The sequence below is a fragment of the Aulonocara sp. 'chitande type north' Nkhata Bay genome, linkage group LG5 (genome assembly GCF_057382095.1).
Source record: "Aulonocara sp. 'chitande type north' Nkhata Bay isolate Kocher_YH1m ecotype deep benthic linkage group LG5, A_spYH_male_GT1.1, whole genome shotgun sequence".
NCBI classification, from domain to species: domain Eukaryota; kingdom Metazoa; phylum Chordata; class Actinopteri; order Cichliformes; family Cichlidae; genus Aulonocara; species Aulonocara sp. 'chitande type north' Nkhata Bay.
This window is the reverse complement of record NC_141348.1, coordinates 27,075,736-27,094,643: the sequence shown is the minus strand read 5'-3', so window position 1 is coordinate 27,094,643 and position 18,908 is coordinate 27,075,736. Positions and strand designations below refer to the sequence as shown.

The following is an 18,908-nucleotide window of genomic DNA, read 5'->3' as shown; positions in this document are numbered from 1 at the left end:
CTGTTTGTTATGGTCTTCTTTTTACCATAACAAAAGACATTTATGGTATGTAAAATATTACTGGACCAAAGGCTTTGCAGTGTGTTTGGCTGTTTCTGGGTAGGATGAGTCAAATGATAAAGAGTGACTGGAATTGCACTGGGATTATTTTTTATCATCCTCCAGTTTGATAGAGTTAACTGTTACTATGATAAAAGCAAAGAGGGAAGCATTATTTGATTCTGATGGCCAATAAAAACAAGGCATAAAGTAATAATGGACTCTTAGGCATTATGAATGTTACTGCTCCAGTAGTAATATTACTACTACTTCTCAGACAAATGATGTGTAGCTCTCCATGTTAAGTCCATATTCACTGTCCAACTTAATTATTATTTAATTTAATTTATTTATTTATGTTGCCTGCAGCAATCAGGATTATTGTCTGAAGGCCAATAAAAATGCCCAACAGATTTTATTTTCCTAAGTGAATCATTACGGCTTTGCCAGGCTGGTCCACTTGACTGATCCTTATTATTTATTTATTTATTTATATTTTTACTTTTAAGTTATTACAATCTGAACACAAAAGACTGGGGGACAAGAGAAGTTAAAGAAAAGGAGAGGAAAAGAAAAACAGAGGGGGAGAGGGACAGAGAGAAAAGACTGAAAATCCGATGGATCACCTGCTGGAAAAAAAAGAAAACAAGCAAAAGAGAACAACACACCAAGGAAACCAGCAGTAATGGCGCAGAAGCCACAGGGGGCTGCAGTGACATGCCTGCAGGCTCTGCCGGCAGCCTGCTATGCCAGAGCGGGCCAAGCCCCTGGGCCCAGAGAGCCGAGATCTGAGGGCCCCACCAAGCAGCCGCTGGGAGTGAGCCAGTACACACTCGAGCGCCCAGCTCTGGACACTGAGAACCACCAATGCACTGACGGGTGAGGGCATCAGCGACTGGCATCAGTGTGGTGGGGGGAGACAGGCCCTCACACTCAGGGTGGCCTGAGATGTTCCCAGAGAGGTGGAGTCTAAGACCCAACCTGACATATAAACATAGACCATGTAGTATGCTAGTAAAAAATTAGCTGAAGTAACGAAAGTAAATAGTAAAACAAAAACAAAAACATAACCAGCTAGCAACAATTCCCAAGTGGCATGTTGCAGGATGAAGGAATATGCTCAATGTGGATGTAGGTGATTACTATTACGGAAGTCCATGTCTAGCCATGAGATAATTAAACTGTGGATATGGTACAGTATATGTGTTCTGCTAATACATCCTGCAAACGTCTTTTTGCACTACCAGTGTAAAAAACTTTGCCCTAGCGCCACTATAGCCCAATAAAATAGTTAATATTAAACTCCTTTCGAGTGTGAAATCTTAGTCTCTTAGTCTATAATACACCTGAGCAATGATTGCAGTGGTTGCTCTTATTGGATTCTCTAGGTTTTGAGCCCAAAGTCAGTGTACTGTGTTTTGATACTGGTTCTACTATCTTTACAGTATATCAAGGGGAGAAAAAACACATTTTATCTTATGATCTTTATAGAAAACAAAGGGACTTTACATACATCTGTATTTCAAAAAAAAAAAACAACAGACAGAAAGAGTGCCAGAGAGTGCCCTGGAGTTCTTTGATGATTGACCTTCCTCAGAATCATACATTCGTACAATTTGAATCACCCTGAGGGTTTGTTCCCCTCCTGTTCCTGTGTACAGAATACTGCCATGGCTGATTTTCCCCAATGCAGCGTAACAAGCAGTAAATGAAAGATGACTTCATCTTTCTTTACCTCTACACTATACACTTCCTTTGACAGTTGTATTTACATAGGGCTTGACCAATGCACACTTACTCAGGTATTGCATCACCGCCGGTTCAGCAGACGGCTATTAAAGCGACAAGTTCTACAGGCTGCCATTGTTGCAGGGTCAAAAGTCAAGTGTCACAAGATCATGGTTCCAAGCCTTTTTTTTTCCTGTTACACACAGTTTTCCCTGTAACACACATATACAAAACCTCAGATTGTTTTGTATATGTGTGTTAAAAATGTCATTTGAGTTTCTTACGTTGACCAATTGCTTTTTTTATAGTTTCTATACAGATATTACACATAAGCAAGTACTTGTCTCTCAAATTCGATATGACATACACTGCAATGTGGTATATTTCACAGCAGACTCCTTTAGGCATGGAAATCAGGCTTTTTGCAATAATATTTTACGGCATCAACAGCATCAAGTATGAAATATGTATTGAGAAAATAGTACAAAGAATTATCATCTTTATTGATTAATTTAAATTATTAGAAAGTTAAGTAACTGCAGAAACACGCAGATCATCCAGCACACTCCTTACTTTTGGGTATCCACCAGGTTTCATGTAAAGCTCCTCTCTTCTTTCTTTACATGAAAGTTTTCTATAATGAGTGAAATAGTCAAGTCACGTTCAGAGAACTCAGCTGACAAGAGGCGGTGGTTGAATTTGGGTCCTAACATTGATATTTAAAATGTAAAAGAAACCGTGTCCTAGATTTGCTTTCAGTAAATGTCACACTTGCTGGTCTTATAGCAGCTCTGTGTCTCAGTGAGGGAACCTTCTCTCAGAGCTGTGCTGACCACACATATTTGACATTCCTCTCTTTTTGATAGCGCTCGCTATAGCTACTGAGAATGAAATAAAATAGGATTGCATTGCCTTTCACAAAAAAGGGTTGACTTTTCTAGTGCAGGAAAAGCATTTTGATGAGTCATTGTTACTTTTCATTTTTTTTTGTTACAAAGGTAGTTCATTTGACCTGTCCAAGCATACAAAAAGAAATGCGCACACATCTTATGCAAGGCAGCAGTTTTAAAGAATGCATTGCATTTATTTATTGCATTCTTTTGTGTTCACCTAGATGAATCATTGTCTAGGTTAGATTTCTCTATTTTCTGTACATTTTAACTTTCAAATGGGAATTTCAGGGTTACACTAAGAATATCAACTATTATATTGTGTTAATTGCCACTGCATCCAGCATAGCAAAGCAGGATACAAAACAAAGATTGAGAAAATGAGTGGCAGTGGCACAGACATTCCCCCGGGGTCGGTTTGCTACAAGCTAATTGTTAGCATGGCAAGAATGTTGTCATAGGTTCGAATGGCTGATGGGCGGAGTTATCCTTTTCCATTAATAGAAATAGAATCTGTTTGGTGTGATATATTTGAAGTGCTTAACCATTCTTTAATTAGCAACAAAAGAGACACTGACCACCCTCAACTTTTCTGTGTCAAAGTTGGATGCCATATTTGGAAACTTTTCTCTCTTTTTTTTTGGTGGTTATCAGCATTTTTTTTTTGAGAGATTTGAATCTCAACTTGCTGTACATAAGATTGGAGATGTGTTTCCAACAGTAGCATAATATTAGTATCCAGCCTCGCATTGCCTGAAGCCAGCGTAGCCAATGCCAGCCAGTTTCTGTCAAGACGGTTTTCTTTATGCCGTAAACAAATATTGGCAGGCACGCTGCAGGGGAGGAGTAGATGAAAACACTTAGAGGCAGAGGGAGAAAAAAGATCAGGCAGATAGAAGATGTGCAAATCAAGTTTAGCACTGACAGACAAAAACTCTAAAGATGAGCAAGAGATCACGTGGAGAGAATGAGTGAGGAAGCCTGCTCAAACTGCAAAAAGCCAAACAGGACAGATGGACTATACTGAAGAGAAGGTCACAGATGACTAGGATGTCTCAGCTGTGAGAGAACACTTTGCACAGGACATAGCAGGCTTATGTTGATTTTAAAGATCATATAACACTACTAAGAAACCACCATCATTGTTGATAATAGTTACACTGACTCAAGTACTGCAAAACACGCATTTGTAACAATATTAAGATAAAATTAGGGGAAAGTTATAAACCACAGTAAAATAATTTAGAAAAAGAAATGGAAACCAGACAGAATTAAAGCAATTTGACAATACACCACTATGAATGAGACCTAACCCAGCTAACAGGTAGAGGTGAGTTGAGGACTGTAGGAAGATGACCTGATCTGAAAGGTGAAACTGTCCAGAGTTTCAGAGCTGAAACTAAAACAGCTCAGTCTGCTTTTAGAGCAAATCTGGGAACTACTCGAAATTTCTCATGACCTAAGCGAGGCATATGGGACATAAAGTTTTAACAGATCTGATAGATACTCAAAGGCAAGCACTTAAATGTGAACAAAGGAATCTGGTTGCCATTAGGCAGCACCACCATGAAATGGTCTTTGTTCCTTAAATGAACCTTGGAGTAGCTCAAGCTTGAATCTTCAACCTTAATGGTGTACTGACTCTTATTCAGAGCTGTCAGTGTCCACGTGGCCCAGATTCCAAAAATATTTGTATATAATAATGTATTTGTTGCGATACTTTCCTCTACATATATTTAAACCTTTGTAACATGATAGAAGTTTGCTAAATGTCCTAAAATAATACATTCTGAATTATACAACTTAACCTCCTAAGACCCGAACTCTTCCACGACATGCATTTTTAATTTCTCTTTGATATTCGGGCATATTGGGGCCCGATGAATGTAAAAACAAAGAATTACCAGATTTTTTTTTACTTTATTTTTGTTTTTAAGAAAAATGAGAGCCACAAATGAGGATATTCATTTAAAATTTTGATAGAACAGTAGCAGTATAATGTCCTCGTAAGTGGATATCAGGCCTATGTAGAGCAAAATTTAGTATTTTGGTCTAAATAACCCAAAATGCGATGTCCACATATGTGGACGGCAGGTCCTAGGAGGTTAAGGTATTTTTGCCGTTAAGGTTTAGTAATTGGATATAATGCAAAAAGTAGGGCATATTGTACATAATGGTGATCTCCGTCATTTACCTCTTGTCTCCCATTAACTTTGTTGTATCTATGATGTCAGTAGTATTATATTACAGAGTTAGTATGTAGGTTTTAATCGAGTTCGAGGTCGGTGTCTCTTATGTGATGACAGGCTAAAAAAAACCCCCAAAATAACAAAAACACAAACTCCAGTGATGTAATGGTTAAACAGTCCCACCAAAAGCGAGCTTGTGTTTAATATTAAACAAGGCCGTGCTTAATAATAAACAAAAGGTTTCAGCTTTTCACCCCACGCCAGACAAAGGCGGGAAATGACTGAACGGCTTCGCTTCCACACAGTCACCTGTTGTTGTCATTGTTTCAGTGCAGCAACCTGATATTTCCTCCTGTGGGAGTGTGTGCTCACAGAAACCATGTGTAAAGAAGCAGGGAGATTTAAATGTTTAAACTAAAGTTTTGGATTAATTCATAGTGACGTGGAGTTGGTTAAAATCTGTGTTGTGTCATGATGCAAAATATAAGAACATCAGCTGTTTGCAGACATTATAGCTGCGATCAAACCTTTTACAACTTCGAGGTATGTGGAAAAGAGATTGTTCAGTAACCAGCCTCATACAAGAGGCTCAGATGACACATTTCAGCAAGGAAAAACATCTTTGATGCATTATGTCACCGTGTAAACAAAGCCAGTAATGGTTTGGGGAAATTTCAGAGACGCTGTAAAGTCATCAAGGGTTTGACCTTTAGCCGCTGCCACTGTGACAGTTGTTCTTGCTCCACGCCTTAATGAGATTCTGTTTACACAAATGTTATTTTGTGTAAACAAAGAAAGTGATAAACCTCTATTCTTTTCTCACTTTTCAATAAGGCGTGAAGAGGATTCAGAATACGGAGAAGAAATAGGAAGCATGAGCAAATCAAGCGAGCCTTTGTTATAGTCTTTAAAATCAGCATCATCTTTTATGTTCTGTCAGTGTTTGTGTCGCAACATGAGAGTGTGTTGATGAAGCATTAACATGAATTACCACCTTGCCTGTGCAGCGTTGCTATTCCTGACACACCCACTCTCTGGAGAAGCCCAGACCTGATCAGAGACACGTAAACATTGGAGGAGATCAAAAAACTAGGTCTGATAGCACCTCGTCATGGCAGATTACATTAATGAATGGGTACAGAGGAAGCAAGTGATGGCAGGAAAGCTGGAAAAGTTTGGCTTACTAATACTAATGGATCAACTTCTCCTGTTTAGGTTCTAAACTAAGCAAAATTATAACTAAGCATAATTCAAACCTGATCAGCAAAGTCTAAATAGGACAGGTGTTATTGTAAATGTAGTCTATGGTCCGTAGTAGGCAGAGGTAAAGATAAATAATCAGTAGCTGATGGGCCATACTGTGTTTCCTAGAGCTGGCACATATGAGTTGCGCAAAAGAAAGCAGGCTATGGAAACAGTGAGGAGAAAAGGTTTATTTCCTCCTTAGGCTAACTTGTGTGTAACAACTTGCCACTGCGGAAGAAAGAGGTGGATTTTCACCAGCTTGTTGTGTAACCATTAATCTGCTTATTATACTTATTCATCCTGCAAGGCCAGAACAAGGAATGTTGGAGAATGTGTTTTTCTTTGTAAGCAAACTCTGTGTAATGCATTTGTGATAACTGCATGATTGGTATGCACGTTAAAGTAAATGTAGCCACCACAGGAATACTCATGCATTTTATTTTAGCTGCAATCAGACCGCATTATACTCAGAAAAAACAAACATGCCCCAAATGCTGTTGTTGATGATATTGCTGATGTTGTTAATTGTATTTTATTGGAATGCAAAATGTAAAAATTACAGTTTTCTTTTATTTGATGGCTTTCAGTATTTTTTACAAGAGTAAGTATAAATAGTATAACATAGTCTCAAAAGTTGGAATCATCCTTTATCCATTATTATGTTAAAAAAAAAGTCAGGGTTCAGTTTATATAACTGAGGTCCACGATGTTACAATTTAGCTCTCTTTTACTTCTTTCACTTTGGGACTATAAACCTGTGTTCAGAAGGAAGAAACTTGACATCAAACCCTTGTAACTTTCTGGTGTACAGGGATGTGGGGCTAAGCTGTGGCTCACCAGTAATCTTCTGTTCTTCGTTATCATAGTTTTGTCAGAGTGAAAATAAGAAAGTTTCCTTAAATATGACAAATATTGATGCTAATTTTCACACTTATCTTCACAGTTTGCTTCAAATTGAAATTTTCACTCAATTATTGTTTTGCACTATTTCTAATATTGCACACATTCCACCAGCTAACCCTTATTGGACATGAAAGGAGGCTGTTTTCTAAATTCAGTAACCATTTTTAGTAGATTACTATGACAATTTCTCATGTAGTAGTTGCCATGTAATAGATGTTGTCTCGAGGTCTACTAGCTGTGGGGATTCCCAGATATTTCCTCCAATGCCATTATGAGTTTAACATGTTGGTATTTAGTTGTACGTCTCATTAAATATGGTATGTATAATCATGAAAGACCACCAGCATGGTTTGGACTTACCTAGTCAAATGCACACATCTATAAATGTTGATTGATATTTATTATTTGTTGGTCAATGGAAGCCTCTATTGGCCATAAGAGGGCACCAATCTGTTATTATCTGAGAGTTTCTGTACACAGATGGATAGCACCTGTCTCTCCTTATCTCTTCTGTTACAACAGCTCGGTGTATCCTGAAAAGTTGTGGCACTAAACAGACTTAAGCTTCACAAAATATTTGTGCAAGGTTCTCTGTCCGGAGAATAATGTGAAGCACTGAAAGGAGTTAGCCTGAAATCAACCTTTATGTGACTGAAACTGCAAACAATGGCCGTCCGAATAGACACGAACCGTGTTCCTCAGTTCTGAGTCACCACTGGAGGAGGAGGAGGCCAGGAGGAAGGAGAGGAAAGGCTTTTGTGTGTCTGTGTCTGCACAACAAAGAAAGGAGAAGGCGTATAGACCAATGTGTTTGTGAAGCAGGATGAAGTGGGTGTGTGTTTACATGGATGCGTACTGCGTTTGTTGCATTTGTATATTTCTGCGAGACAGGAGGTAAAGTTTTTTTTCCTTTTACATTAGTTTGAGCAGTTTTAGATTTTGGGGGTCTTTTATTAAATGACAGAGATAGAGGTCTGTTTGTGCTTTATGAGAAATGTAGACTTTGCATGTAAAGTTAAATCCACACCATCAGATATTTCCCACAAAACAAATCCACTGTGCTCTTTTCCATTACCCTTCCTTGTTCTTATTTGGCCTGTTTGTATGTTGTTACGTAAGGTTACCAAGACCAGAAACAAAAACAAACATGCAACACTAATATATGGTCACATTGGCTAAATAAGTTTTCCTCCCTTTAATTTGGAATCTTTCACTTTTTTGCTTATTTTCTTTCCTCTTGCTGTCTTTCCATTATAAATATTTTATTTTGAGTGTAAAAGTGAATATCCACAGGTATTCTGCATGTATTTGTCACATGAAAAACTCCGACACTAAAGCACAGCCACACCTAGTGAGGTGTGTTGTCATATGCCCTGAGGAAATTGTTCTTTTCTCTTCTCAACAAGCTATGCAGTGTTTTGAGCTTCATGAGTCTATGTACTCTTTTCATTCCCCCTTGCCTGATCAGTGCAATCAATCAATCAATCAATCTATCTATCTATCTATCTATCTATCTATCTATCTATCTATCTATCTATCTATCTATCTATCTATCTATCTATCTATCTATCTATCTATCTATCTATCTATCTATCTATCTATCTATCTATCTATCTTAGCCCATGTCAAACGTCAAACACTAGGGGGCAGAAGAGGACCACTCGGGATGTTAGAGGCCCACCAGGCCCTTTTAAACCTTTTTTTTTAAAATCAACACACTAAAGTTTGCCTGTGTTTTTGTCCAAATAAACGCCGACAGACAATTTAGAAAATGCATATCCCTGCTCTTTATCCTCATGGCCTCTCCTGAATGAAAAATATATTCTGTGCTATAAAGTATGTTGTTGACAGATGAATAAAAACAATATTTTGGTAGGAAAGTATCTTGGCTGTAAACAAAACGCTTTATGAACAGTATCTCCAAAAACTGAAGCACAGTTTCTTTTTTATTTACCCTTTTATTCAAGTTTTTTTCTCCTAATTTCCTGACATCTTGCAGGTCTCCCTGTACTATTACAACACATAGAAACGTTTACAGTAAAGCACCGTCATCAGAGTAAGGCACTCTCCCTCAAATAAGGTTATATCGACCTAAAAATATTTTATGGCAACTGTAATCTTATGACCTCTGTATTCCTAGATGGAGTGTGCCTGGATTGCACGTCTGCATATTTAAAACCTTTTGCAAAAAAAAAAACAACAAAAAAACAACAACAAGCAAACAACAAACTACAGCACTTGGACTTAAAATATTTACTAACTGTAGTATTTATTTCCTAAAGACTTCATGTGGGATTGCTGCAGTTCTTTGGTATCTGTGTGTGTGTGTGTGTGTGTGTGTGTGTGTCTTTCTCTCTCTCTCCCTCCCGTCGTTCGCTTTCTCTCTGGATGTGTTTGGAGAGGCTGATCTTGTGCGTAAAATATCCCTGATATTTGAGGCGCTCCACGGATTTAGCGAGCATGCCCAGTGCGTCCCTCTCGGCAACAGTGGAAACCGCTGGTGAAGCATAGGAGTCATACCAAGCATAGCCTGCGTGTCAGTGCAGTCGACTTACAGCTGGCTGTGAGGAGAACTGACGCTACTCATATTTTTGTATTATTTTATTTCTTTGCGCTTTGTCACCGCTGCATACTTACCCGTATTTCAAAAAGTAAACTTACTGAGATCACTTTCCACACGGGTTAAATTTTGTTGAGTTTCCACAGAAGTAAAGTTGGAGGCTGGGCCTTTAGCTTTTTTACCGTCGCTTCAGAGGAGAAGGGAGAAAACAAGCTGGTCTTCTTTTTTCCCCCTTTGTTTTTGATTAAAGCCCGATAAATGCTACTAATGAAAATGGACCTGTTGAACTACCAGTACCTGGACAAGATGAACAACAACATTGGCATTCTCTGCTACGAAGGTAAACTAGCGGGTTTGGGCTGTTTGTGGGCGTACGGCTGTTTTTAAACTTCGGAGTGGCGTTACGCTGCGAGCTAACGTTAACGACGTAGCTGGTCGAAGTTTTCTCCTCAGTTTACGCTGCTTCGCTAGTTAGTCGTTTCTTCCCGCAAGCACGGTAGATAAAACGTGCCACTCTGTACACATGAGCATTGATTTAGCTTGTATACGATTTATGAATACAGACTTGAGTAGTGTTTTTCAGCATTTGTTTTTAACCCGATTGTAACGCATTTGACGTAGAGTTGGTGTAAGCGCTCTTTCTATTTTGTCCTTTTCTGAATGGCTGGAAGTGCATTTATTCACTTGTCATATCATTGTTTTTATTATTGAATAAAAATCTAGAAAGAAAAGGCTGAATTAATTGTCTGTAAGTCGTGTGTCCATTTAATGGTCTCTCATAAGACTGACTCACAGTATTACTAGTTAGCGAGCTCTCTGGTGTTGTCCTATTATTCATGCCGTTTGCATTCAGATGAACGGATGTGTCCAAGATTTTCACATCTTGTTTTGTGGGGTTGACCCCCTACAGCACGCTGTAAGCTGCAGCTGCTAATCTTTGTTTAATTTTACAAGTGCAGAGATTTCTTTCTGTGGGCTGCAAGTCATTTCATGGCATTAAGGTAACTTTTTCATTCAATATTATGTCTTTGTCATGAAATCAGAGAGTAGAAGATTCCAAATCTCTGCAAACTGCCTGACTTTGAAAACGCTCTTGTCTCCTGTCAGGCTTTGTAAGATTATCCTGTCTGTCCGGGGGCTATGTCCAAGTTTTCCCTCTGCCCTGTCGCTGGCCTCTGCTGCAGCAACTAGGGTCTAATCCAAGAGTGGAAAAAAAGCATGTCCTTGTTTAATTTCACCAGCAGGTCCTCAACTGTCAAGCTGAAGTCAGGTCAAAATGTTCAGTTTATGACATGAACATAAAGTAATATGTTTTATAGATAGAAAGTAAATCTTTGAGACTGGTAGATAACGTGGTGACTGATAATTAGTCCTTATCTTATTTTTTACAATTACAAAAGCAGCAGCAACACAAAGACAACGCATTTTCTTAATAAACTGGTTGGCAGGCTTTTCTTCTCCTGTTTTTAGTCACATTGCTTCTTTCCCCTGCTATTGTGCCTTTCAGCTTGCCTCATCATTTAACATATAATTAACTTGTAATGGAGCTCCTTTTAAATATTCTGTGACTGACACCCATTTTGCACATTTGCACAATGGCATATGATTAAAACAGACGTTAGTTTCTGTTTTGTTTGTTGGTGAACCTATGCTACCAGCAGCAGAAGAAAAAATGTTTTTGTTTTTTTTTGCAGTTTGGCATGTGATTAAGGCTTCTGTTGTGTTTTTATCTGTTTCTAATGCTTCTGGGGAAAGGGGAAAAAAAGCCTTGGGTTGCTGTAATTCCTGTTTGGCTGTTGCTTGCATTTAGGCACATGACTCTTCAAACTGTTCTCAGAAGCTTGAGCTCACATGCCATTATTGAGAAATGTTGGTGCCATTTCTGCACAGTGCAGGTGTATTAGATAAGCCTGCCACTGGCCCGGGATTTTTGCTAGTCAGAATATGAGCGTTTGTGTCACCACGAAGCTTCACTCCTCACAGCTGTCATCTAACTCTAAATAAAATGACATAAGTAAAGATGGAGATAAAATCTTTGTAGAGGTATTTTTGTGCTTATATATCTGCTGGTTTGGATACAATTTGTGTCTGGAAGCATATCTCTGCACTATTAAGACAATCAGTTTGGTTTTCTTTGTGTGTGTGTGTGTGTGTGTGTGTGTGTGTGTGTGTGTGTGTGACACAGAGAGAGAGAGTGTATGGTTTTTAGCTGACTGAGCTAAAATCTGAGCTTCATGATAAGAAAACAAAGCTAAAAGGACACGCTTATCAGTGAAGAGGGGAAAAGGAAAGCCCCTCGTGTTCAAACTTGTTGAGCCAAGAAAGGGATAGAAGTGCTTTGTGATATTGTGGGTGTTCTGACTTGTTACTATATGCATGAGCCAAACTACACCATCATTTCCCAACAATCACGCTCCTACTTGTATACTGTCCTGTTGTGAAGCTATTACTGCTCCTGTATTATCACTGACATTTAACAACATTTAATGCAGATGGGACATTTGAATACCCTGCCTATAATGCAACTGAATAGCTGCTAAAAAAAAGTAATAATGGATGAACAGCTTGGATAGTCTGCACTAGTGTGACTTTCTAGGTAATCTCAGGTTGAACATTTTATTTGTTGTGCAGGTAGATATATTGTTTTTACAGACTGTGTAAGTGACAAAGTTTAGTGAATTCTCGCACAAACAAATCAAATCAGCTGTAGTGAATTAGAAAAAAGTTGACATCATTCAGGGTCTTGACTTGGCTCATGGAAAAACAGATTCTGACCTCAAGTTCATTCACCAGGGGTGATTAATGTGCTATGATGGTGACGTGAACCTACAGTGACATTAATCGTCTTCCTTTCTGTCTTTATGACTTAATTCATCTCAGTTGTGAGTTAAAGAAAAATGTGTGTTCACTCCTGGTTGGACAGATGAACATGTGAAATTTGGAAGTTTATGCCATGTCATAAATTGTATGCAACTGTGTGCTTCATAACAAATTCCATATAGTAGTCATTCAAATCTGAAGCCCACCAATACTGTAGTTTTGGGGCTGCCATATTGACAAAAACTACAGAGTGATGTCATTTCTAAACTTCCTCAGATATCTTTCTGCTTTATGTTTGTTTAGAAAAGAAGCCATAAGAGCATATACAGGAGAAAAACAGTAATGATTTATCTGTGATTGGCCAGAGCTGATTGACAGTGGGCCCACAGCATTGAAATTAGATTGGTTAAACAACGTATTGATTGCGACTGACATTGTTCAACACTTTCCTTCTATGCTCTCCAGCCATGTTCGACGTGCTGCATGTTCAAACTAAATGCATACTAAATACATACATGTGACATACTGGCTGAAGTGGGGATAGGACTTGCCAAAAGAAAAACCCCAAAACCTGATCTATCACCATACTTGCTCATTGGCTGTCGCTTTGCTGCCTGTGGTTGGTTGCTTGTGGACATTCTAGGCTAATGTTGCCTGGATAACTTGTTAATATATTTGCCCCCTTTGCCAATCAGCAATACCATTCACTCTAATTGCTAGTTGCTTCAATCAGTTGCCTTAAAGTTGACAAAACTTGGGACCCATTGCATCGTTGCTTGAAGTTGCTGAATGTCATCGACTTTCTATGATGTTCCTACTTCACTGAACACCCCTTTAGTTTTCAGAAACTTGAAGCTCAGTTGATATGAGTTTTAAACAGTTCCTTAAATGTTTATAAGTAGTCCTTCGACAAGCAGTGGTCACAGCTTTGGCAGCTTCCTGGGGCTGTCACCTAATTAATTGTAAAGAGATTTCAGGGCTCAGTGGTTCAAATGGCTCATTTGGATTTAGAGCAAAATATGGATTTTTGTAAACTGTAAAATGCAGTTGGTGGCAGATCTATGAATTAAAAACAAAGTTAAGCCAAAGCAATTATTTTTACCAACAAAAAAATTTATTCATGATTGACATCATACAACATCATTTTTGTCTAACGTACACAGCAGGCAGCAAAGAAGTGACGCCATGGTGAAGCAACACAGGCAAAGTGAAGGAATTATGTTGTAGAGTTAACATTAACCACCATTTACTGTGAAGGCAGTTACAACTTTGGTGGGTTAAAAAGCCAATAAGAGGGTCACTAGGTCCAGGTTGTTTCTCTAAGTTAGTTAATCTGATGAACTAGAGATAACTAGTTTTGTATTGCTGTTACTTGCAACTTAGACTCTTGACCACTGAAGCACAGCACAAAACATCATCTCATCTCTTTATTTTAACCAAAATATGGAGAATAGAATTCAGAGTTTTAATAAGCAGCAGTCTTTGTATTGATATAGTTGTCTAAAATCTCCCTAACACATCATAGCTGACCTTGAAGCAGTCAGCATTTCTGATGCTCAGTAGTTTTGCTAAGAATTAAAACCATGTTGCCAAATAGGACACTGAATCTTTTTTTTAATGTGAGCCATGTAGGGATTTATTCCGATGTGTCATCAATGTGACATGCGACACCTGATTATGCTAAACCACCTACTTGCGCTGTGTTTTTTCCCCCCTCTCTTCTGTCTCTCTTTGTCTGTCTGTGTGCCTCCATTTTCATATCAGAGGTCAAACAAATCTAACATCGGGTTTAAAAGTTCAGGTCAGTCTCATACAGTCCAGGACTTTTGTGGAAGAGCTTTTTTTGTATTTCCTTTTTAGTATTTAAAGTGTAAAACCTCCATGGACTCGGATAATAAAGGCAGCCAGAGGGCCAAGTTCAATTTACTGAGAAATTCAGCTAAAAATAACTACATAGCTGTTTTGCAGAGAGAAGACATGCTAGGAACCATCTTTTTTTAAGTATCAGATAGGGGGGAAGGACAGAGTGAGGAAGGGGGAGAGAGACGGAAATGAGAGCGATGGAGAGGGAAGCTCGCCTCAGTTTGTAATCCAATCTCATCCTGATCCAAGCTGTTTGAAGTTCTATCAGGAGAAATAGGCTTTGATCATGTGGACCTAATGAACTCAAAGAGCAGAGAGGGGAAAAGACAGAGTGGAGTTTGGCTTCTGGGTTACGGCTCTATTCCCACTAATTGTCTGCTGGTTTAATGTAAATGAAATGTATTTAGTGAACAAATATTTAAACTAATGTACTATAAATAATCACTTCCTATATGTAGATACATTTCTTGTGTGTAAAAATATATAAAAACTTAATGTGTAAGTACTTCTGCTCTTGTTGTTTCTTTTTGCCTTTTGATTTGAGAATAAATTGCAGAAAATGATTTCATTGCATTGTCCTTCAAATTATCACCAATGCAGGTTAGTTTCAGAAGGAAAACTATGCAACCAGTTTCCAGTTTGTTGTATATCCCTAGTTTAAAAAAACACAAATGACTAATGCAGAATTAGTGTGTATTGAAACTGCATTAGGCTGTGAAATCATCTTCTATAACTCATAAGAAAAAGCGGACATAATAAAATTCTCAAAGGCTGCAGTCGTGTCAGATGGTTACACTTGAATGACAACCTAGTATATATTAGTGTGCAATAGCAGTTGTATTGTCGCGCAGGTCAACAGTGTTTGACCTCATACGGTCGAATGTCTTGCCGCTCGAAGATTCACTCTTTTGTTGAGCACTTTACTCGGTGATAAGCGAGTCCTGGATGCTGATTGGACAGTGTGGTGTCAGTCTCTCTTCCTTTATTGCCATCCCTCTCCCTGCCAAAAAAGATGATGTCACCCTTGTTACCATGGTACACAGTAGCACGAGAAGGAACATGCCAGAGAGAGAGGGTGAGGGGAGGAGCTGCAGCTGTGTTTCATAGGCCATGAAGCTTAACATACATGGAGGAATGGTGGAGGAACAAAGTCTTTTCATAGTCTTTAGGCTGTTTTTGCTGCCGCATTCTGAATGACTCAGTTTTAGTTTAAACTGGCTTTCAACCAGATTTTATGACCTTATTCATCTGAAGAAAAGAAGAATAAATATTTATAAGAATTCAGTTTAATGTCTAATGTCCTGCTACTTAGTACTAGTGTGTGTGTGTGTGTGTGTGTGTGTTTTTTGGGTTTTTCTTTTGGTTCTACAAATGCAGGAAGAATATTTCTCCAAAATCTAATCAGTACTGATTGGTTTGTTATACAAAATAATTTGAAATGAAGGATGAACTAACAGTTAGCAAGTGTTTGTAACTAATTCGTTTTTATGTGAGTTGGACTAGGAGTTTTAGTGTAGGCCTTTCAGTGTTGTTTGGGTAAAGTCAGACAGATACATGAGGCAGAAGCAGTGGAAAGTCCCCATGCTGAGACAGAGCCAGTGGTAGTTTTCCTGATTCTCTTGCTCTAAACTCCCACTCACTGACAACTCTGTAGGCCTTCTGTACGAGGGATAAGGCTGCAGAGGGAGAAATAGTTCCCCCCCCACACACAAACATATGCAGAATCCATCCGCAACTATTTCTTTCAAAACATTCCTCACCAGATACTCCTTCTTTTATGCCAGAGGTTTGTGCCTCTCTCAGCAAACTGTATAAGTCAACAAAACCCCAGACACAGCCTGTAACGTTGTCATGCGGTAGACACCTTGTTTTAAAGTGGCAATACAGCAGTCACCTTCTGCTTTTAAATGCTATAATTTAGGCTAATTACTATAATTGACATTTATTTTACAGTAATCTTAGTAAAGCTAACCACGTGAGGTGACCACAGCTGCACAACTGTCACTCTAGTCTCACTTTTGAAAATGACAAAAGTGCAGGCAGCAGTTCTTTTGCAAACTTTCTAAGACACATTCTCCTAATGTTGTATTGCGTTTCTCTTGATGTTTTCGTCTTTCAGAGTTTGTGTAGCAGTGGAGCAATCTCAAACTCATTCAGACTTCTAAATGATCGTGTTTTGGAACACGGTGTCAGCAGCACTAATAACCCTCTGTCTTGTCTTTCTTTCCTCCCTTGATGTCTTTCCTCCTCAGGTGAGGCAGCTTTAAGAGGAGACCCCAGACTCCTGTCCCTGTCGTCTTCCTCCTCGTCTTCATCATCGTCCTCCTCATCTTCCTCCTCCAGCCACAGGACGGGTCCTCCTCCCATCAGCCCCACTAAGAGGAAGCTGAGTGGTGATCAGGGGGACAGCGACATGGATGAAAACGAGCACGTGGCAAAGATGAGTCGACTGTTTGCCGCGCAGCTGTGAGTACATATACACATGCAACTGAACAACACACACATTCTAATAAAAAGCTTTATAAACATCTGGAGTTATAATTTCCAGATGCTCACTTTTTTATGAGTATCTGGAAATGGAAATGAACTTGTAGTTTGCTATCAGTGCACATTTCTCTTTCCTGTCCATCTGTCTCTTTCATATACAAACAAACACTGTAGCCAGTGAATGGCCATGTACACTGAACTGTTTTTCATACATGTCCAGAATGCATATTTAGAACCCTTGGTGCCTTGAGCCTTTAAAAGAAGTCAGTTTTTCCTGTCAATGCACGTGTTTCTGCCATCCATGTGTGAAACGGTGCACAGTGGCGCTATCTTAGAAGTCCTAGTTTGGACTCCAGGGTGCTATGCCAGGTTTAGCTCGCTCAACAGTGTTACAAACTCCTTATAGCTGCAGATCTCTGGAAGCTTGGAAACAGGGACTGCACAACAGAACGATTACTCACGTCGTTCCCGCATTCCCAATACCAGAGATTCCAGAGTCCTGGTTGGTGGTGGTGAAGGACTGCTGGGGCCAGGGGCAGTCGAGTCAGAGTCAGACATGACTGAGTCAGTTATAGGACTCCAGCCATTGCTATTTATTGCAGATGGAGTCAAGGGGTGCTGGGTAGAGCTGTACAGTTTTGCGTGCAGTATGTCAGTATGTCCAGATGCTGGGGGTAGGGGTTGGGGGTGGGGAGCGGAGCAGAAGTCGAACATATTTTTATAACCACAGCGCTGTCTGCCAAATGACTAGACAAGGGCTGTGCTATGACTTTTGGCTATACTTGTATATAAAATGATCAGTTTGAGAAAAGGAAGAGGGGCAGCAAAATTATATTTTTGCTTCTCATATGAATTTAAATTTAACAGCAGGAAACGACATATTCTATAAAATTAGGAAATATCCAAAGAGTGAGATATTCAAGCCCATTTCTGCCTCATGCAAAAATACAATACAAGTAATATGTGGATTGTTTTTATTCTTCTTGAAGTTTTCAACTGACACAATGGGATGCAGTAGATGAATGACTGGATATACTGGAAACTGGAAGAAGAGAGAATGGGTACAAGCATTGTTATTATATAGCTAAACTTATATAGTCACACACTTACATGTAGTACATGGCTGGCCCAAACAGGAATATCCCACAAGTGTCTGAGAATAGATGACTTGGAAACCAACAGATTTTAAAGGCAACCCTACAAAATGTTCACGTGTAGATAGATTCTATGGTTGCCCACCACCTGATTTTCATCATCAGTTAGTTTTAGCACCCGGTAGTTGTGAATACAAGTTACCGGAAAAATAAAAAATTTGTACCTCGTTTAGCTTCGCACTGATGCACTTGCTTTTTCTTTTGTTATGACTCCAGAGCATCGCTTTCCTTTACAACTGTGGCCCTTTTACCCCTCCCTAAAAAGCTCAAAGTCATTTCTCGCCATGCTGTGGCAGGTTTAATTCACCTCGAGCCAAGATGAAGAAAAGAGCCCTAGGGCAACAAGAGAGGTAAAACCAGTTCAGCTGTTTGGAAACACTTTGCTTCAGGGAGTCCAACAAGGAAGAGCGAATATAACCTTCAACAAATGAGTTTGTATGTCTGAAAAGTCAGTGAGTAAATAATGTTGATTTTAGGATTACATTAAATAGTTATGATATAATCGAGGAACTGGCCAAATAGTTACAATCGAGTTAAACAAGTTAAAATCTCAAAAAACTTTCTGCAGAAGTATCTCAAATTACTGGCACTGTTTTCCAACACTCCACAGTGCAGGTAAATGGAAAAAATTACACACTGGTGTTTGTGTATTTACTGATATTTGTGAAGCAATAATTGTTTGCAGAACCTATAGCAGCATACAGATAATGTCGTTTTATTGTCATGATTATTTTTATTTATTTATTTATTTAGACTAGGTTGCATCTGACTTTTGAATTAAGCTGTTCTACTGAGGCCGTGGGTAAGGGTCTTTGTTCTTTAATCTTGTGACACATAACAAAGGATTAGCTTGTGAGATTTGACATTTGTGCAGAATCATCATTTTTCCTGTTATTCTGTGGCAGTTGTGTGGGCATTAGGGTTATAGTCTGCAGTAAATCCAACCACTGCTTGTGGTATTATTCTGTTGTCTCTGTTGTTTTTCACTCCACGTGGGACATTATATATGCACTGTGTGGTTAACTTTTGC

General features: G+C 39.0%; 1 protein-coding gene across 2 annotated transcripts in view; it reads left to right on the top strand.

The window, feature by feature from the left end:
- The window catches only part of vgll4b (vestigial-like family member 4b), a 44,605-nt gene that overhangs the window by 12,388 nt on the left and 13,309 nt on the right, over positions 1–18,908 (top strand). Inside the window, exons 1-2 of one of the 2 annotated variants that reach the window (XM_086292632.1) lie at positions 9,464–9,894; positions 16,490–16,703. In XM_086292632.1, the coding sequence (XP_086148758.1) occupies positions 9,813–9,894; positions 16,490–16,703 (296 nt within the window). In that variant the 5' untranslated portion in view covers positions 9,464–9,812. Of the gene's footprint in view, positions 1–9,463; positions 9,895–16,489; positions 16,704–18,908 lie in introns of those variants that run through there. The other variant, XM_086292633.1, reaches the window with a different exon arrangement.